Genomic DNA, 22,757 nt, shown 5'->3' on the forward strand with positions numbered 1-22,757 from the left:
AAACTTCTATCTTTATTTCCTTTCTTATATTTTCTTTGGGCTTGTTTTGTTTTCTTTACCTGACTTCTCAAGATAGACGTAAAATTTTTAGCTCCCTTTTTTCTAATATATATATATATATGTAATTAGGGCTATAAATTATCACCTAAGAATTACCTTAGCTATATCCCATACATTTTTTTTTAATCATCATTTTATTGAGATATATTCACATACCACGCAGTCTTACAAAACAAATTGTACTTTCGATTGTTTACAGTACCATTACATAGTTGTACATTCATCACCTAAATCAATCCCTGACGCCTTCATTAGCACACACACAAAAATAACAAGAATAATAATTAGAGTGAAAAAGAGCAATTGAAGTAAAAAAGAACACTGGGTACCTTTGTCTGTTTGTTTCCTTCCCCTACTTTTCTACACATCCATCCATAAACTAGACAAAGTGGAGTGTGGTCCTTATGGCTTTCCCAATCCCATTGTCACCCCTCATAAGCTACATTTTTATACAACTGTCTTCGAGATTCATGGGTTCTGGGTTGTAGTTTGATAGTTTCAGGCATCCACCACCAGCTACCCCAATTCTTTAGAACCTAAAAAGGGTTGGCTAAAGTGTGCGTAAGAGTGCCCACCAGAGTGATCTCTCGGCTCGTTTTGGAATCTCTCTGCCACTGAAGCTTATTTCATTTCCTTTCACATCCCCCTTTTGGTCAAGAAGATGTTCTCCTCCCACGATGCCGGGTCTACATTCCTCCCCGGGAGTCATATTCCACATTGCCAGGGAGATTCACTCCCCTGGGTGTCTGATCCCACGTAGGGGGGAGGGCAGTGGTTTCACCTTTCAAGTTGGCTTAGCCAGAGAGAGAGGGCCACATCTGAGCAACAAAGAGGCATTCAGGAGGAGACTCTTAGGCACAAATATAGGGAGGCCTAGCCTCTCCTTTGCAGCAACCGTCTTCCCAAGGGTAAAACTTATGGTAGAGGGCTCAACCCATCAAACCACCAGTCCCCTATGTCTGTGGTCATGTTAGCAACCATGGAGGTGGGGTAGGCGAATACCCCTGCATTCCCACAGGCTCCTCAAGGGGGCACTACATCTTTTTTTTTTTTCCTTGTTTTTCTTCTTTTTTTTTTTTTTTAACTTTCCCTTCTTTTTTAAATCAACTGTATGAAAAAAAAAGTTAAAAAGAAAACAAACATACAATAAAAGAACATTTCAAAGAGACCATAACAAGGGGGTAAGAAAAGACAACTAACCTAAGATAACTGCTTAACTTCCAACATGTTCCTACTTTACCCCAAGAAAGTTACATAATATAGCAACATTTCTGTGAACTTGTTCCTACTATATCCATCAGAAATTAACAGACCATAGTCATTTCTGGGCATCCCCAGAACGTTAAATAGCTTATCTGTTCTTCTTGGATTATTGTTCCCCCTTCCTTAATTGCTCTCTACTGCTAGTTCCCCTACATTCTACATTATAAACCATTTGTTTTACATTTTTCAAAGTTCACATTAGTGGTAGCATATAATATTTCTCTTTTTGTGCCTGGCTTATTTCGCTCAGCATTATGTCTTCAAGGTTCATCCATGTTGTTATATGTTTCACGAGATCGTTCCTTCTTACTGCCGCGTAGTATTCCATCGTGTGTATATGCCACATTTTATTTATCCACTCATCTGTTGAAGGACATTTGGGTTGTTTCCATCTCTTGGCAATTGTGAATAATGCTGCTATGAACATTGGCGTGCAGATATCTGTTCGTGTCACTGCTTTCCGATCTTCCGGGTATATACCGAGAAGTGCAATCGCTGGATCGAATGGTAGCTCTATATCTAGTTTTCTAAGGAACTGCCAGACTGACTTCCAGAGTGGCTGAACCATTATACAGTCCCACCAACAGTGAATAAGAGTTCCAATTTCTCCACATCCCCTCCAGCATTTGTAGTTTCCTGTTTGTTTAATGGCAGCCATTCTAACCGGTGTTAGATGGTATCTCATTGTGGTCTTAATTTGCATCTCTCTAATACCTAGTGAAGCTGAACATTTTTTCATGTGTTTCTTGGCCATTTGTATTTCCTCTTCAGAGAACTGTCTTTTCATATCTTTTGCCCATTTTATAATTGGGCTGTCTGTACTATGGTCATTGAGTTGTAGGATTTCTTTGTATATGCAAGATATCAGTCTTTTGTCAGATACATGGTTTCCAAAAATTATTTCCCATTGAGTTGGCTGCCTCTTTACCTTTTTGAGAAATTCCTTTGAGGTGCAGAAACTTCTAAGCTTGAGGAGTTCCCATTTATCTATTTTCTCTTTTGTTGCTTGTGCTTTGGGTGTAAAGTCTAGGAAGTGTCCGCCTAATACAAGGTCTTGAAGATGTTTTCCTACATTATCTTCTAGGAGTTTTATGGTACTTTCTTTTATATTGAGATCTTTGGTCCATTTTGAGTTAATTTTTGTGTAGGGGGTGAGGTAGGGGTCCTCTTTCATTCTTTTGGATATGGATATCCTACTCTCCCAGCCCCATTTGTTGAAAAGAGCATTATGACTCAGTTCAGTGACTTTGGGGGCCTTATCAAAGATCAGTCGGCCATAGATCTGAGGGTCTATCTCTGAATTCTCAATTCGATTCCATTGATCTATATGTCTATCTTTGTGCCAGTACCATGCTGTTTTGGCAACTGTGGCTTTATAATAAGCTTCAAAGTCAGGGAGTATAAGTCCTCCCACTTTGTTTTTCTTCTTTAGAGTGTCTTTAGCAATTCAAGGCATCTTCCCTTTCCAAATAAATTTGATAACTAGCTTTTCCAAGTCTGCAAAGTAGGTTGTTGGAATTTTGATTGGGATTGCATTGAATCTGTAGATGAGTTTGGGTAGAATTGACATCTTAATGACATTTAGTCTTCCTATCCATGAACATGGAATATTTTTCCATCTTTTAAGGTCCGCTTCTATTTCTTTTAGTAGAGTTATGTAGTTTTCTTTGTATAGGTCTTTTACATCTTTGGTTAAGTTTATTCCTAGGTACTTGATTTTTTTAGTTGCTATTGAAAATGGTATCTTTTTCTTGAGTGTCTCTTCAGTTTGTTCATTTCTATCATATAGAAACATTACTGACTTATGTGCATTAATCTTGTATCCCGCTACTTTGCTAAATTTGTTTATTAGCTCTAGTAGGTGTATCGTCGATTTCTCAGGGTTTTCTAGATATAAGATCATATCATCTGCAAACAATGACAGTTTTACTTCTTCTTTTCCAATTTGGATGCCTTTTATTTCTTTGTCTTGCCGGATTGCCCTGGCTAGCACTTCCAGCACAATGTTGAATAACAGTGGTGATAGCGGGCATCCTTGTCTTGTTCCTGATCTTAGAGGGAAGGCTTTCAGTCTCTCACCATTGAGTACTATGCTGGCTGTGGGTTTTCATATATGCTCTTTATCATGTTGAGGAAGTTTCCTTCAATTCCTACCTTTTGAAGTGTTTTTATCAAAAAGGGATGTTGGATTTTGTCAAATGCTTTTTCAGCATCTATTGAGATGATCAATTGATTTTTCCCTTTTGACTTGTTAATGTGTTGTAATGCATTGACTGTTTTTCTTATGTTGAAACATCCTTGCATGCTTGGAATGAACCCCACTTGGTCATGGTGTATGATTTTTTTAATGTGTCTTTGGATTCGATTTGCAAGTATTTGTTGAGGATTTTTGCATCTATATTCATTAGGGAGATTGGCCGGTAGTTTTCCTTTTTTGTAGCATCTTTGCCTGGTTTTGGTATTAGATTGATGTTAGCTTCATAAAATGAGTTAGGTAGTGTTCCATTTTTTTCAATGTTTTGAAAGAGTTTGAGTAAGATTGGTGTCAGTTCTTTCTGGAAAGTTTGGTAGAATTCCCCTGTGAAGCCATCTGGCCCTGGCATTTATTTGTGGGAAGATTTTTGATGACTGATTGGATCTCTTTGCTTGTGATGGGTTGGTTGAGGTCTTCTATTTCTTCTCTGGTCAGTCTAGGTTGTTCATATGTTTCCAGGAAATTGTCCATTTCTTCTACATTATCCAGTTTGTTGCCATACAGTTGTTCATAATATCCTCTTATAATTTTTTTAATTTCTTCAGGATCTGCAGTTATGTCACCTTTTCATTCATTATTTTGTTTATATGGGTCTTCTCTCTTTTTGATTTTGTCAGTCTAGCTAGGGGCTTGTCAATCTTGTTGATCTTCTCAAAGAACCAACTTTTGGTGATATTTATCCTCTCTATTGTTTTTTTGTTCTCTATGTCATTTATTTCTGCTTTAATCCTTGTTATTTCTTTTCTTCTACTTGGTTTAGGATTGGTTTGCTGTTCATTTTCTAGCTTCTTCAGTTGATCCATTAGTTCTTTGATTTTGGCTCTTTCTTTCTTTTAATATATGCGTTTAGTGCTATAAATTTCCCCCTTAGCACTGCTTTTGCTGCATCCCATAGGTTTTGGTATGTTGTGTTCTCATTTTCATTCATCTCTATATTTTAACAATTTCTCTTGCTATTTCTTCTTTAACCCACTGATTGTTTAGGAGTATGCTGTTTAACCTCCAGCATTTTTGAATTTTGTAAGCCTCTGATGGTTATTGACTTCCAATTTTATTCCATTCTGATCAGAGAATGTGCCTTGAATAATTTCAATCTTTTTAAATTTATTGAGGCTTGTTTTATGTCCCATCATATGATCTATTCTGGAGAAAGTTCCATGAGCACTAGAAAAGTATGTGTATCCTGGTGATTTGGGATGTAATGTCCTGTATATGCCTGTTAAATCTAATTCATTTATCAGATTGTTTAGGTTTTCAATTTCCTTATTGGTCTTCGGTCTGGTTGATCTGTCTATAGGAGAGAGTGATGTGTTGAAGTCTCCCACAATTATTGTGGAAACATCAGTTGCTTCCTTTAGTTTTGCCAGTGTTTGTCTCATGTATTTTGTGGCACATTGATTGGGTGCATAGACATTTACGATTGTTATTTCTTCTTGCTGAATTGCCCCTTTTATTAGTACATAGTGCTTCTTTGTCTCTCAAAACATCCCTGCATTTGAAGTCTATTTTATCTGAGATTAATATTGCTACACCTGCTTTCTTTTGGCTGTAGCTTGCATGAAATATTTTTTTCCATCCTTTCACTTTCAGTTTCTTTGTGTCCCTGTGTCTAAGATGAGTCTCTTGTATGCAACATATTGATGGTTCATTTTTTTTGATCCATTCTGCGAATCTATATCTTTTAATTGGGGAGTTTAATCCATTTACATTCAACGTTAAAACCATGAAGGCATTTCTTGAATCAGCCATCTTATCCTTTGGTTTATGTTTGCCATATTTTTCCCTCTCTCTATTAATATCCTTTTTTGTACCCATACCAAATCTCTCTAGTACTGAACCTTTCTCCAAGTCTCTCTGTCCTGTCTTTGTTTTCTCTGTCTGTAGGGGCTCCCTTTAGTATCTCCGGTAGGGCAGGTCTCCTGTTAGCAAATTCTCTCAGCATTTGTTTGTCTGTGAAAAATTAAGCTCTCCCTCAATTTGAAGGAGAGCTTTGCTGGATTAAAGTATTCTTGGCTGGAAATTTTTCTCACTCAGAATTTTAAATATATCGTGCCACTGCCTTCTCGCCTCCATGGTGGCTGCTGAGTAGTCACTACTTAGTCTTATGCTGTTTCCTTTGTATGTGGTGAATTGCTTTTCTCTTGCTGCTTTCAGACTACTTGCTCCTTCTCTTCTGTGTTTGACAGTGTGATCAGTATATGTCTCGGACGTGGGTTTATTTGGATTTATTCTATTTGGAGTTCGCTGAGCATTTATGATTTGTGTATTTATGTTTGTTTTGAAGATTTGGGAATGTTTTCCCCAACAATTTGGTTTGAATACTCTTCCTAGACCTTTACCTTTTCTTCCCCTTCTGGGACACCAATGAGTCTTATATTTGGACGTTTCACATTATCTATCTATCCCTGAGGTCCATTTCGATTTTTTCAATTTTTTTCCCCATTCTTTCTTTTATGCTTTCATTTTCCATTCTGTCATCTTCCAGGTCACTGATTCGTTGTTCAACTTCCTCTAGTCTTGTACTATGAGTGTCCAGAATCTTTTTAATTTGGTCAACGTTTCTTCAATTTCCATAAGATCATCCATTTTTTTATTTAGTCTTGCAATGTCTTCTTTATGCTCTTCTAGAGTCTTCTTGATTTCCTTCATATCCCGTACTATGGTCTCATTGTTCATCTTTAGTTCTTTGAGTAGCTGCTCTAGGTGCTGTGTCTCTTCTGGTCTTTTGATTTGGGTGCTTGGGCTTGGGTTATCCATATCGTCTGGTTTTTCATATGCTTTATAATTTTCTGTTGTTTTTTGGCCTCGTGGCATTTCCTGAACTTGATAGGGTTTCTTTTAGGGTTGTAGACCTATTGAAGTCCTTATCTCTAATTTATCAGATCTACAGCTTCATGGAGTACACTTTCTCTAACTAACCAGTAGGTGGCGTCCACGAGCCACCTGTTCTCCACAAGCCAGTTCTCCCCTGCTTAGCCTTTTTGGTGAGTGGGGGAGTGAGTCTTGTGGGGCCCAATTGGTGTACCAAGCTTGCGTGTGTAGTTGGTGTTGCCCTGCCCTGTATGTGGGGCGTGTTTTCTGGGCAGTTGGGGAGGGGGGGGTGGCCCTAACAATCAAATCTCCCTGATGATCCTAGAGTTTTAAAGCTGCTGCAATAGTCTAATCCTTCAGTTTCAGTCCTGCCACAGTTTGTCTCTGCCACTGACCCACAAGTCTTTGGTATTGGCGTATGGCTCCTGAGACTTGCAAGTGGGCCCCTCTTCCAGGCTGTGCACCCCGGGGGTCCTCTGTTGAGAGATGACTGTGCTAGTCACAGGTGAGTGCCTTCCCACCAGGGCAGTTCTGGGGCTGCTGGGCTGTGTAGTAGGAGGCTCCCAGTCTGCTCAAATGATGGCTGAAGTGGGCTTTGTTAATTCACACTGCTCCACCTTCCCAGCTCTGGGACAATCAGCTGAGGTTGCAGGGAAGGCTAATGTCCACGCCCAGTTTTGTGGTGTGTGCCTGTTATTTGAAGCACTTCCGTCACACTGGGTTGTCTCTGGGGCAGCTCTGGGCTATGGAGCTGCGCGATGGGAGGAGTGTTTCCTGTCCACCAGGATGGTGGCTGTGAGCGGAGAACCCCCTTTTCTTGGGAAGTTGCGGTGTTTAGTGAATTTTCTCAGCCACTGGATTATTGCCTTTTGTCTCAGAGCTCTCTTAGTTCTGCTCTTGACTTGACGTGCCCAAATTGCAATCTTTGAAGCTTTCTGTATTGGGCTTCTTAGAGTAATTGTTTTAGAAAAAGAAAAAAGGATTAAAAAAAAAAAAAAAAAGAAAAGGGCCCTCCTCAGAGATCTAATGGGTTATTGAAATGCTAATAGAGAAAGCAACGAGGGCCATTAAGGTAAGGTCCACAGGGCAGAGAGATCAGCTTTTCTTCGGGATTTGCATATGCGCCTCAAGGCCTGAGCTCGCCCTTCCCCTTTCTGTGTTCACCAGAACTCCAAAAATCCTCTGCTTTTATTTTGGAGTTTTTCGTGTTATTTTTTTTTTTCTATGCCTGTCTCCTCTGCTGGGCTGGCAGCTCTCAGATTCTCTGGTGTCTGGTCTCAGTCTATCTATGGTTGGAGTATGGATCAGTAGAATGAGTTTCCGAGAAGAGCTACCACTGCAGTTCTCCCTTCTCCTTCCCGGAGCTGGCAGCCCTCCTCCACCTGAGGACTGACTGGCAGGGAGGGCGTGGTCCCCTGGCCGCAAAAACTTACAGATTCGCTGATCTCAGCAGTTCGACATTTTCATGAGTGTTGTATGAAGTATGCCCAAAGTCAGATTGCTCTGTGGTGTCCAGTCCACGCAGTCTCCTGGCTTTTTTACCTACTTTCCTGGAGGAGTAACTCAAACTTACAGCTCACCAGTCTGCCATCTTGCCCCGCCTCCTATCCCATACATTTTTATTTGTGGGATTGTTTGCTATGATTCAGTTCAAAATGATTTCTTATTCCATTATTCTAGTTTCTTTGACTACAGGTTAGTTAGAAGTGTATTTCTTAATTGAATAGCAATGGGTTTTCTTTTTCTCAAGGTATATTTTGCTATTAATTTCTAGCAATTTTGCATTGTGGTCAGAAAAAAAAAATTCTGTTGCTATTTTAATCCTTCAAATTTGTTTGAAACGTGTTTCTATGATCCAATATATGCTTTTTTTTTTTTAACTGTTCCATGTGTATTTGAAAACATAGGTGTCATGCCATTGTGGGGTCCAGTGTTCTTTACATATATTAAGTGTAAGTTTATTCATTATGTGGTTCAAATCTTCAACATTGTTCCTAAGTTTTAAATAACTTGTTTGACTAGTTATTGATAAAACTGGTTCATATCTCCCACTTCAATTCTGGATTTCTCCCTTTAATCCTGTCAATTTGCTTTTTATATTTTGAAGCCATGTAAATTAGGGGGCATATAATTTAAGGTTGCTTTCCCTTTCTTGTGAATTAAAGCTTAAATTTGAAGTTATCAAATATGTCTGTTAACACTTTTCTGCCTTAAGTCATTTTTGTTGCTATTACTTTATTATTGCCATCTTTGTTTTGGTTAGTGTTTGAGTATATCTTTTTCTATTCTTTAAATTTTTTTAAAAATTGAGATACAATACACATACCATAAAACTCACCCTTTTAATGATAGTTTTTAGTATATTCACAGAGTTATGCAATCATCACTAATATCTAATACCCAAACATTTTCATCACCTGAGAAAGAAACCCCATCTGCATTAGCAGTCATTCCTGATTCCTCTCTTTACAAAGATCCTGGCAACCACTAATCTACTTTTTGTCTCTAATAATTTGGTCTAATTTGAAACATTTCATATAAATGGGATCATACAATGTATGGTATTTTGTGTCTGGCATCTTTCACTGAGCATGTTTTGGAGGCTTATCCATGTTGTGGCACATGTTAGTACTCCATTCCTTTACAGAACAAACATTCCATTGTAGGGTTATACCCCATTTTCATGGTCTATTCATCAGTGATGAACATTTGGTAGTTTCCTTTTCTGGCTATTATGAATAATGCTGCTGTGAATATTTATGTACAAAATTTTGTGTGAACAAGATTTCAACACTCTTGGGTACATACCCAGGAGTGACTCTTCATATTTTTGTATGATTCACTTTTCTCTATCTTTATGTTTTAGGTGTGCTTCTTGCCAACAGCACACATTATTTTGTTTTTTTAAATTTATTCTGACAATCTTTGTATATTAATCTAGAGCATTTAGCAATCAAGGAAGTGCAAATTATGACCACAATGATATATCATTTTATATGGTAGTGTGTTGGTGAAGGTGTACATCCTTGGAGGCCCTTATACAGAGCTAGTAAGAGTACAAATGGGCACAGTCACTTTGGAAAAAAATTTGGCACTATCTTATAAATTTGAACATTCATGTACACTATTACCCAGAAATTCTCCTAGGTATATACCTAATAGAAACAATTCCACTTGAGCACTGAGAGAGGAGAACAAGAATTTAAACAATATTGCTCATAATAGCAAAAATCTGGGACCTAACACTCGCATTCATTAAAGTGGATAAATAAATTGTGGTGTATTTTGGAGATCATCATGTGTCTGTATATAAAGTGTTTCTTCCTTCTTTATGGAGCAACATAATTTCCCATAGTATGAAGTTAGTGTAACTTACCAGTGGAAAGTTAAGCCATTTCCATTCTTTTACTGTTATAGAAAATGCTGCAATGAACAACTTTGTAATATATCATTTTACATGCAAAAATATTTGCAGTATAAATTCCTGAAAAGTACTAATGTGCATTTGTGATTTTGATAGTTATTACCAAATTCCTCTCCTTACAGAATATAGTAATGTATACTGTCCCCATTAGTAAATGAGAGTGCCTGTTTCCTATTCTGTTGCAAGTCTTACTTCTTCCTTAACAAACTTGAAACCTTCCATTTCTTTTCTTTGTAATATTGCTTTCCAGTATAATGTTAAGCAGAGGTGGTAATTGTGAACATTTTTGTCTTCCTGATTTGGGACAAATAATTCAAATAATTGTGAATAAAATTCTTTTATTATTGCTAATCTAAGATGTTGAAAAATCAAGACCATTGTTTGCAATAGCTGTAAAACATCCCATCAAATGTATCAACCATAGTTTATATAACCATTCTCCTATTATTGGGCATTAATCTTTTATTTCTGAGATTCAGCTCACAAACCTCAATATTTCATCTGCCCATTTGCAATTTATTTTGCCCAAGAGCAAAAATACCAATATATATTATCACTTAATTCAATTCCATCTTCAGCATATGAAAATATGCAGATTATGTAAATACCTCAAGATGCCAGTCTTATTTTATTTATCCATTACTTAACCATTTTTCTGTAATTGGACATTTAGGCTAGTTGCAGTTTTTCATTATCATGAATTACATGACAGTGAAGGAAGTAAACTTGGCACTAGGTCTCACTTCTGCCATAAACTAAATATGAGACCTTGAACAAATTGTCCATCTTCTTTAAGGCTCTGTTTTCTCACCTGTACATCAGAGACAATAGAAGTACCCACATCATAGTGTTGTTTTGAGGATTATTAAATGAGATATAACAAGTAAAGTGTTTAAAATACTTTGGGGAATATAAGGAGTGTTAAGTAAATATAAATTATCGTGATCATTATGATAAACATTCTTAAACACATGCCTTCTTTTCTCTGGTACTGTCAGGTCCTTTCTGAAATGACATCTCTGGTTCAGTACTCAGAGCTTAATGAAGTTGGTGACTTTGGAAATGTGGAGAAATCATGACAGAAAATGTGGTTTGTACTGGGGCTGTCAGTGCTGTAAAGGAAGTTTGGGAACAAAGAATAAAGAAACAAAATGAAGACCTGAAGCGAGAGAAGGACTTTCAACAGAAGTATGTAAAGTCTATTAATTTAAATTAATGAATATTTATAATGTAATTGTTACATAAAAAAGGAGTATTTATTAGTGCCTGGTTACAACTAGAAAACAAATCAGGAGACTTTTTGAGTCATAATCTAAGAAAATGAAACTCATATTGGAGACATTTTTACTTATTTACCTTCTTGTTGAATTTGATGGATTTAAAAAAAAATTTTTAATTTGATTTCAATTTCAATGTATCGATACACCAGTTCATCCAAAATATCACACTGGTTGTGTGTAGAAAGAGCATTATGGAGTAAATAGAAAGCTAGAAAGACATATAGCAACTTGAATGTCATGGGGTTACACAATTATTTTGATTAGTACTTTATAAGGGCAACTATTGAAGTGGCAAGTTTCTATAAAAACTCTTCATATTCAATTTAGACCACTCCTCATAGCAAAAAGACAACATGAAGTCCTATGACAACTGATTCAAAAGTTAGATGCATTTCCATTTTTTAATGTAACTATGGAAAAATTCCATGACTAATGAATCTTTGGGGTGCTGATAATTCTTGCATTGAAAGGGGTGAAATCAGGTGATTTCTCTATAGCCCTTTTCCTCTTAATAAATCACATTTCCAGAGATTCTCTACATGTTTAATCCTTACACTCCATGTTCTCTCTTTCTATTACACTATTGATGGCACACTGGTCTCCCACTCTGCTAGGAAGGTTAGAAGGAGAAATAAATGGACCAATGGTTGGATCACAGATGGGTTAAAACAGTAAAAGCTTGAAAATGACACTAAATATACCACAGCATAACCTGGGCTGCACTTATAGGAAGGAAGCTCCTAGGAGAGAGGTTGCCATGGTTTGCTTTCATTTAAACTTCCTTTTGTTGAAGTATAACATATATACATGAAAGTGCACAAATTATAAGTATGCAGCTTAAGGATTTTTTCAAAGTGACCACCAGACATGAAAATAAAGAAATAGAACATTAATGGCATCACAGAAATGTTCTTTATGCCATCTTCCAATTTTTACACACCCAAAGGTAACTACAATTCTGACTTCTGGCACCATAGGTTAGTTTTTGAACTTGATATAAAAGGAATCATACAGTGTTCATTCTTTCTAGATTTGCCCAAAATTGTCTGCAAGATTGCTGCATGTAATAGTCATCTGGTCTTTTTCCCTGCTGTGTGTATTCTTTTATTTTTTTCTGGTTTGCATGGATTTATTTTTCCCAAATACCATCCCATTTTCAACCACCTTGCAGGGTTGACATTCATTTCTTTTCTTCTTCCTCATGTAAAAACATTCTTATATTTGTACATTTAATCACAATGATTGACCATTTTAGGTTTCACTAAGTTATATAGTTCCAGTCTTTATCTTTGATCTTTCCTTCTTATGTCCTACATGCCCTTAATATTCCTCTTTCAGCCATATTCACAGTCATCTATGTTCAGTGTACTTACAATATTGTGTTACCATCACACAGTATTGTGCTATCCATTTCTGGATCTACACAATCAGTCCTCTTGAACATTTTATACTCCTTCAGCATCAAATGCCTGATTGCTATTCTCTTTTATCTCCTGATATCTTCATTTCTACACTCTTCTCCAGAACTCTCTCTCCTGTCTTTTCCTATCTGTCTGTAGCACTCTCTTTAGTATTTCTTGTAGAGGAGTCTCCTGTTCTGGAACTCTCTCAGTGTCTGTTTATCTGAGAATATTTTAAACTCTCCCTCATTTTTGAAGGACAGTTTTGCCAGATATAGGATTCTTGGTTGGCAGTTTTTCTCTTTCAGTATCTTGAATATATCATTCCACTGTCTGTTTTATTAATAAAACAAATCTCCTAAATAAATCCAGAAAATCAGATCAATGAGTTAAGGGAAGATATGGCAAAAGAGATGAAGGATATAAAGAAGCCATTGGACAAAAATAAGGAAGAACTCAAAAGTTTGAAGAAACAATTGGCAGAACTTATGAAAATCAGAGGCACAATGCAATAGATGATAAACACAATGGAGATATACAACAGCAGATTTGAAGAGGTAAAAGAAAAGATTCATGAACTGGAGGACAGGACATCTGAAATCCTATACACAGATAGGGAAAAGAATGGAAAAATATGAGCAGCATCTCAGGGAATTGAATGACAATGTGAAGTCCATGAATGTACATGTCATGGGTGTCTCAGAAGGAGAAGAGAAGGTAAAAGAGGCAGAAACAAATAATCACTGAAAATTTCCCATCTCTCATGAGACATAAAATTACAGATCCAAGAAACCCCAAACCGAATAGATCCAAATAGACCTATGTGAAGACACTTAATAATCAGATTATCAAATATCAAAGAAAAAGAGAGAATTCTGAAAGCAGCAAGAGAAAAGCAATCCATCACATACAAAGGAAGCTTGTAAGACAATGTGCAGATTTCTCAGTAGAAACCATGGAGGCAAGAAGGAAGTGGCATGATATATTTAAGATACTGAAAGAGAAAACTGCCAACCAAGAAATTTATATCCAGAAAAGCTGTCATTTAAAAATGAGAAAGAGTTTAAAATATTTTCAGACAGACACTGAGAAGTTTGTGAACAAGATACCTGCTGTATTTGAACAAGATACCTGCTCTACAGGAAATACCAAAGGGAGCACTATAGACAGATATGAAGAGACAGGAGAGAGAGGTTTAGAGCACAATATTGGGCAATGGAAGCACAATAATGTAAGTACACTGAACAAAGATGAATGTGAAAACAGTCAAAAGAGGAAGGTTAGGGGCAAGTAGGAAATCAGGAGGTAAGAAGAAAGACAAAGACTGGGACTGTATAATTTAGTGAAACCTACAGTGATCAATGATTGTGATTAAGTATACAAATATCTTTTTACACATGGGAGAACAAATGAATGACAACTTTGCAAGGTGTTAAAAATGGGGTGGTATTCGGGAAAAATACGATCAATGGAAACTAGAATCTGTAGTTAACAGTAACATTGTAATATGCTTCCATTAATTGTAACAAAGGCAATATACCAAAGTTAAATGTCTATAAGAGGGGGATATAAGAGAGGGGTATGGGATTCTTGGCATTGTTGTTATTTGACTTTTAAATTATATTTTATTTTAATTTTATTTTTTCTTTTGTTGCTTTTTAGTTTTCATTTTTTCTTTGTTTTCCTTTTTCTTTTTACTTTCTTGCCTTTTCCTCTTTCTTGTGGAAGAAGTGAAAGTATCCTTGTATAGATAGTGGTGGTGAATGCTTAACTATGCAATTATACAGGGAACCATTGATTGTTTACTTAGGATGGAATGTATGGTGTGTGAATAAAACTATCAAAAAAATAAACAGAGTGATACAAGTACTGGAGAAAACGTGGCAAAAGGGATGTACCTAATCACTGTTGGTGGGGAAGGAGAATGGTGCAGCCCATCTGGAGGGCAGTGTGTTGGTCCTACAGGAAGCTAAGCATGGGGTTGCCATATGGTCCTGCAACTCTGTTATTGGGTATAAAGTTGGAAGAACTGAAAAGAGGGACAGGAATGGACATTTGCACTGTGAGGTTAATGGTGATAGTATTCACAATTTACAATGGATGGAGGTAGCCTAAGGGTACATTGATTGATGAATTGAATGGTGAACTGTGATGTATACATATAATGGAATATTGAGCCTCCACAAGGAGTGAAGTTGTGAGGTGAATGGACATTGAGGACAGGACATTGAATGAAAGAGATGAGAATTGGAAAGAAAAACATTATAACACCTCACTAATATGGACTAACTATAATGTGCAAACTCTGAGAATTGAGTCTGAGAGCATAGGTTTTCAGGGGAAGACTTATTATAAACGCTCCTAGATGGTAAACTCTTACAGCAGTTACATCTATTCCTGAGTTGTAATGGTTATTTCTAAATTCTGAGATGCTGAGCTCTTTGGGTATAACCTGGTTGGTCCCTGGAACTTTGGATATCTGTGTGACACCTGAGACTCTTAGCCAGAGTTCAGCAGCTATGAATGTCAGCATTACCCATACAGCAAATGTTAAAGAGGCTGAAAAAGAGATCGGACTTCAGTTAGAGATATGAATGAAACGGACTTGGTTAGGACTAAGGTAAACCAAATTAAAGGGTAAAGGACCATATTGACAGTGTTTTTTAACTTTAACTTCCATATGAGACCAAAGGAAGAGATGTTTATTAGTTGCAAAATTTATACTTTTTGTAACACACTATATAATTTAACTTGTATGGTCAGTTTATTCACATAACATAATTACATGGAACGTTGAATAGGGAGTGAAATCTGGTTGCCTTGTACAGGTTAGTGTGAAGCCCCAATACATCCCAGAGTAATTTGGGCAGAGAAAAAAATGTATTTGCAAAGCCCCCTTGAGGGACTGGGGGAAAATGTGGAAATATTAAATTTCCCCACCTGGGGAATTAATGATATGCTCACATGCATTGGGGGCTACCAGTTTAGAAGGCCGAGCCCTCGATCTTGGGGCTTGTTACTATAAGGGAGAGGCTAAGCCTACTTAAAGTGGTACCTAAGAGTCACCCCCAGAGGACCTCTTTTGTTGCTCAGATGTGGCCTTTCTCTCTAAGCCAACTCTGCAGGTAAACACATTGCCCTCTCCACAACATGGGACATGACTCCTAGAGGTATAAATCACCCTGGCAATGTGGGACATGACTTGTGGGGATAAGGTTGGCCCTGGCATTGTGGGATTGAGAAAGCCTTCTTGAACCAAAGAGGAGAAGAGAAATGATAGTTTCAGTGGCTGAGAGATCTGAGTTGAGAGGTCATTCTGGAGGTTATTCTTATGCATTATATGGATATCCCTTTTTAGTTTTTAGTGTACTGGAATAGCTAGAAGGAAATACCTGAAACAGTTGAGCTGCAACCCAGTAGTAGCCTTGATTCTTGAAGATGATTGTATAACTATATAGCTTACACTGCGTGACTGTGTGATTGTGAAAATGTTGTGGCCCTCACTCCCTTTATATAGTGTATAGACAGAAGAATAGAAAAATTAGGACAAAAATAAATGAATAATAGGGAGAGATGGGGGTATGGGATGTTTCAGGTGTTCTTTATTAGTTTAACTTTTATTCTTATTCTTTATTGTGTGTGGTAATGAATGTTCAAAAATTGATTGTGGTGATGAATGCACAACTATATAATGGTACTGTGAACAATTGATTGTACACCATGGATGATTGTATGGTATGTGAATATATCTCAATAAAATTGAATTTTAAAGAAATTTACAGGGAAGTAACTTATAATCAATTGCACAATTGCACAATTCTGTGAATATATTAAATACCACTGGATTGTATACTTTAAAAGCTGTTATAAAAATGTATGGAGAATTATGTTTTTCAAAAACATAAAAATTTGGAAATTTTGTCCTAATCACATTTATAATTCTTGCAAAATATATTCTTGTCTGATTGCCAGATACCTACAATCAGATGGTTGTCAAATATAGAAATCTGAAAGCTACCTATATCATTAACTATGAATTATGTGGTGTCCTAGGCTACTGAGGATCTGGGAAGAGAGAGTTAGCTTAACCAAGCTAAGACAAAATGTCACCAGGGAAGATGGAAGAGCTGTACTGAAGATAGAAAATGAAGAATGGAAGGTAAGCTGTATAGAAATGATATTAGATTGTTTACATTTTGCTTTTTGTGGGAGAGCTGTAAGAATGATTCTGAGATTGTGTAATTAAGACTGGATATTTAGAAATTCTCATTTTAATAATAAAACAAATGAATTTGGGTAACATGAACAACTGAGAAAAAGCATAGCTTCACAGATTTTCAGCAAAAATTCAATCTGTTTCATTTATGAAAGTCATTAGTAGTATCTCCCTTCATAATCCTTTGAGGAATTTCTCATTTTCCATAAAAAAAGATGAGCATCTGCCTACTGAAAATCATTTGGCTTTTCCAAAGCAGATGCTCAGTGAAAACTTCTTAAAATGGAAATATTTCTCTTTCTCTCTCACACACACACACACACACACACACACACACACACACAGTTGCTTAATTACATTTGGCACACTCTAATTCTAGTTTTTATTTTTTAGAGCAGCTGCTGTAGGTTTACAGAAAAATCATTCAGAAAGTACAGAGTTCCCATAGACACTCCCCTCATACACACAATTCTCCCTATTATTAGCATTTTGCCTTATGAGGTACATTTCTTATAATTGATGAATTAGGATTATTATAATTATATTATTGACTAAAGTCCATAGTTTACATTAAGGTTCACTCTTTGTGTTGTACAGTTCTATGGATTTTTAAAAATTTTTTCTTGCAATAACATATATAACATAAAATTTCCCGTTTTACTACTTTCAAATATACAATTCAGTGTTGTTAGTTACATTCACATTGTTGTGCTACCATCACCACAATTCATTACCAAAGCTTTTCCATCACCCCAAACAGAAGCTCTATGCCCATTGAATGTTAACTCCATATTCCTTACTTTCAAACTGGCCCCTGATAACCTATATTCTAATTTCTGACTCTATGAATTTGCTTACTCTAATTATATCATATCAGTGAGATCATACAATATTTTTTCTTTTGTGTCTGGTTTATTTCACTCAATATGATGTCTTCAAGGTTCTTCCATTTGTAGCATGCATCAGAACTACATTCCTTTCTATAGCTGAATAATATTCCATTGTGTATATATACCACATTTTGGATACCATTAATCTGTTGATGGACACTTGGGTTACTTCAATCTTTTGGCAATTGTGAATAATGCCACTATGAACATCAGTGTGCAAATATCTGTTCAACACTCCACTTTCAATTCTTTGGGGTATATACCCAGAAATGGGATTGCCAGGTCATACGGTAATTCTATACTTAACTTTCTGAGAAACCATCAAACTGTGTTCTACAGCGGCTGCACCATTTTACATTCCTGCCAACAATGAACAAGTGTTTCTATTTCTCCACAGTGCTCCAACACTTATTTTCCACTAAGAAAAAAATAGCCATGCTAGTATATATGAAGTGGTGTCTTGTTTTGTGGTTTTGATTTGCATTTCTCTGATGGCTAATGATGTTGAGCATCTTTTCATGTGCTTACTGGTCATTTGTTTATCTTTTTTGAAGAAATAAGCATTTGTCTCTTGTCCATTTTTTTTAAATTCAGTTTTATTGAGATATATTCACATACAATATAATCATCCATGGTGTACAATCAACTGTTCACAGTACCATCTTATAGTTGTGCATTCATCACCCCAATCTATTTTTTTTTTAATCTTCATTTTATTGAGATATATTCATATACCATGCAGTCATACAAAACAAATCGTACTTTCGATTGTTTACAGTACCATTACATAGTGGTACATACATCACCCAAATCAATCCCTGACACCTTCATTAGCACACACACACAAATAACAAGAATAATAATTAGAGTGAAAAAGAGCAATTGAAGTAAAAAAGAACACTGGGTACCTTTGTCAGTTTGTTTCCTTCCCCTATTTTTCTACTCATCCATCCCTAAACTAGACAAAGTGGAGTGTGGTCCTTATGACATTCCCAATCCCACTGTCACCCCTCATAAGCTACATTTTTATACAACTGTCTTCCAGATTCATGGGTTCTGGGTTGTAGTTTGATAGTTTCAGGTATCCACCACCAGCTACCCCAATTCTTTAGAACCTAAAAAGGGTTGTCTAAAGTGTGCGTAAGAGTGCCCACCAGAGTGACCTCTCGGCTCGTTTTGGAATCTCTCTGCCACTGAAGCTTATTTCATTTCCTTTCACATCCCCCTTTTGGTCAAGAAGATGTTCTCCGTCCCACGATGCCGGGTCTACATTCCTCCCCGGGAGTCATATTCCACGTTGCCAGGGAGATTCACTCCCCTGGGTGTCTGATCCCACGTAGGGGGGAGGGCAGTGATTTCACCTTTCAAGTTGGCTTAGCTAGAGAGACAGGGCCACATCTGAGCAACAAAGAGGCATTCGGGAGGAGGCTCTTAGGCACAACCATAGGGAGGCCTAGCCTCTCCTTTGCAGCAACCGTCTTCCCAAGGGTAAAACTTATGGTAGAGGGCTCAACCCATCAAACCACCAGTCCCCTATGTCTGTGGTCATGTTAGCAACCATGGAGGTGGGGTACGCGAATACCTCTGCATTCTCCACAGGCTCTTCAAGGGGGCACTACATCTTTTTTTTCCCTTGTTTTTCTTTTTTTTTTTTTTTTTAACTTTCCCTTCTTTTTTAAATCAACTGTATGAAAAAAAAGTTAAAAAGAAAACAAACATACAATAAAAGAACATTTCAAAGAGACCATAACAAGGGAGTAAGAAAAAGACAACTAACCTAAGATAACTGCTTAACTTCCAACATGTTCCTACTTTACCCCAAGAAAGTTACATAATATAGCAACATTTCTGTGAACTTGTTCCTACTATATCCATCAGAAATTAACAGACCATAGTCATTCCTGGGCATCCCCAGAATGTTAAATAGCTTATCTGTTCTTCTTGGATTATTGTTCCCCCTTCCTTAATTGCTCTCTATTGCTAGTTCCCCTACATTCTACATTATAAACCATTTGTTTTACATTTTTCAAAGTTCACATTAGTGGTAGCATATAATATTTCTCTTTTTGTGCCTGGCTTATTTCGCTCAGCATTATGTCTTCAAGGTTCATCCATGTTGTCATATGTTTCACGAGATCGTTCCTTCTTACTGCCGCGTAGTATTCCATCGTGTGTATATACCACATTTTATTTATCCACTCATCTGTTGAAGGACATTTGGGTTGTTTCCATCTCTTGGCAACTGTGAATAATGCTGCTATGAACATTGGCGTGCAGATATCTGTTCGTGTCACTGCTTTCCGATCTTCCGGGTATATACCGAGAAGTGCAATCGCTGGATCGAATGGTAACTCTATATCTAGTTTTCTAAGGAACTGCCAGACTGACTTCCAGAGTGGCTGAACCATTATACAGTCCCACCAACAATGAATAAGAGTTCCAATTTCTCCACATCCCCTCCAGCATTTGTAGTTTCCTGTTTGTTTAATGGCAGCCATTCTAACCGGTGTTAGATGGTATCTCATTGTGGTCTTAATTTGCATCTCTCTAATACCTAGTGAAGCTGAACATTTTTTCATGTGTTTCTTGGCCATTTGTATTTCCTCTTCAGAGAACAGTCTTTTCATATCTTTTGCCCATTTTATAATTGGGCCGACTGCACTATTGTCATTGAGTTGTAGGATTTCTTTATATATGCAAGATATCAGTCTTTTGTCAGATACATGGTTTCCAAAAATTTTTTCCCATTTAGTTGGCTGCCTCTTTACCTTTTTGAGAAATTCCTTTGAGGTGCAGAAACTTTTAAGCTTGAGGAGTTCCCATTTATCTATTTTCTCTTTTGTTGCTTGTGCTTTGGGTATAAAGTCTAGGAAGTGGCCGCCTAATACAAGGTCTTGAAGATGTTTTCCTACATTATCTTCTAGGAGTTTTATGGTACTTTCTTTTATATTGAGATCTTTGGTCCATTTTGAGTTAATTTTTGTGTAGGGGGTGAGGTAGGGGTCCTCTTTCATTCTTTTGGATATGGATATCCAACTTTCCCAGCCCCATTTGTTGAACAGACCATTATGACTCAGTTCAGTGACTTTGGGGGCCTTATCAAAGATCAGTCGGCCATAGATCTGAGGGTCTATCTCCGAATTCTCAATTCGATTCCATTGATCTATATGTCTATCTTTGTGCCAGTACCATGCTGTTTTGGCAACTGTGGCTTTATAATAAGCTTCAAAGACAGGGAGTGTAAGTCCTCCCACTTCGTTTTTCTTTTTTAGAGTGTCTTTAGCAATTCAAGGCATCTTCCCTTTCCAAATAAATTTGATAACTAGCTTTTCCAAGTCTGCAAAATAGGTTGTTGGAATTTTGATTGGGATTGCATTGAATCTGTAGATGAGTTTGGGTAGAATTGACATCTTAATGACATTTAGTCTTCCTATCCATGAACATGGAATATTTTTCCATCTTTTAAGGTCCCCTTCTATTTCTTTTAGTAGAGTTATGTAGTTTTCTTTGTATAGGTCTTTTACATCTTTGGTTAAGTTGATTCCTAGGTACTTGATTTTTTTAGTTGCTATTGAAAATGGTATCTTTTTCTTGAGTGTCTCTTCAGTTTGTTCATTTCTAGCATATAGAAACATTACTGACTTATGTGCATTAACCTTGTATCCCGCTACTTTGCTAAATTTGTTTATTAGCTCTAGTAGCTGTATCGTCGATTTCTCAGGGTTTTCTAGATATAAGATCATATCATCTGCAAACAATGACAGTTTTACTTCTTCTTTTCCAATTTGGATGCCTTTTATTTCTTTGTCTTGCCGGATTGCCCTGGCTAGCACTTCCAGCACAATGTTGAATAACAGTGGTGACAGCGGGCATCCTTGTCTTGTTCCTGATCTTAGAGGGAAGGCTTTCAGTCTCTCACCATTGAGTACTATGCTGGCTGTGGGTTTTTCATATATGCTCTTTATCATGTTGAGGAAGTTTCCTTCAATTCCTACCTTTTGAAGTGTTTTTATCAAAAAGGGATGTTGGATTTTGTCAAATGCTTTTTCAGCATCTATTGAAATGATCAATTGATTTTTCCCTTTTGACTTGTTAATGTGTTGTAATACATTGATTGATTTTCTTATGTTGAACCATCCTTGCATGCCTGGAATAAACCCCACTTGGTCATGGTGTATGATTTTTTTAATGTGTCTTTGGATTCGATTTGCAAGTATTTTGTTGAGGATTTTTGCATCTATATTCATTAGGGAGATTGGCCGGTAGTTTTCCTTTTTTGTAGCATCTTTGCCTGGTTTTGGTATTAGATTGATGTTAGCTTCATAAAATGAGTTAGGTAGTGTTCCATTTTCTTCAATGTTTTGAAAGAGTTTGAGTAAGATTGGTGTCAGTTCTTTCTGGAAAGTTTGGTAGAATTCCCCTGTGAAGCCATCTGGCCCTGGGCATTTATTTGTGGGAAGATTTTTGATGACTGATTGGATCTCTTTGCTTGTGATGGGTTGGTTGAGGTCTTCTATTTCTTCTCTGGTCAGTCTAGGTTGTTCATATGTTTCCAGGAAATTGTCCATTTCCTCTACATTATCCAGTTGGTTGCCATACAGTTGTTCATAGTATCCTCTTATAATTTTTTTAATTTCTTCAGGATCTGCAGTTATGTCACCTTTTTCATTCATTATTTTGTTTATATGGGTCTTCTCTCTTTTTGATTTTGTCAGTCTAGCTAGGGGCTTGTCAATCTTGTTGATCTTCTCAAAGAACCAACTTTTGGTGATATTTATCCTCTCTATTGTTTTTTTTGTTCTCTATGTCATTTATTTCTGCTTTAATCCTTGTGATTTCTTTTCTTCTACTTGGTTTAGGATTGGTTTGCTGTTCATTTTCTAGCTTCTTCAGTTGATCCATTAGTTCTTTGATTTTGGCTCTTTCTTTCTTTTTAATATATGCGTTTAGTGCTATAAATTTCCCTCTTAGCACTGCTTTTGCTGCATCCCATAGGTTTTGGTATGTTGTGTTCTCATTTTCATTTGTCTCTATATATTTAGCAATTTTTCTTGCTATTTCTTCTTTAACCCACTGATTGTTTAGGAGTGTGTTGTTTAACCTCCAGGTATTTGTGAATTTTCTAAGTCTCTGATGGTTATTGACTTCTAATTGTATTC

General features: G+C 36.8%; 1 protein-coding gene across 2 annotated transcripts in view; it reads left to right on the top strand.

Moving 5' to 3' along the window:
- Positions 1 to 22,757, top strand: part of LRRC39 (leucine rich repeat containing 39) — a 44,279-nt gene that overhangs the window by 7,271 nt on the left and 14,251 nt on the right. For both annotated transcript variants that reach the window (XM_037826549.1, XM_037826550.1), the window contains 2 exons: positions 10,811 to 11,000; positions 16,546 to 16,651. In XM_037826549.1, coding sequence (XP_037682477.1) covers positions 10,888 to 11,000; positions 16,546 to 16,651 — 219 coding nt within the window. In that variant the 5' untranslated portion in view covers positions 10,811 to 10,887. The remainder of the gene's footprint in view (positions 1 to 10,810; positions 11,001 to 16,545; positions 16,652 to 22,757) is intronic.

Source organism: Choloepus didactylus, chromosome 2, assembly GCF_015220235.1.
Source record: "Choloepus didactylus isolate mChoDid1 chromosome 2, mChoDid1.pri, whole genome shotgun sequence".
Lineage (NCBI taxonomy): Eukaryota > Metazoa > Chordata > Mammalia > Pilosa > Megalonychidae > Choloepus > Choloepus didactylus.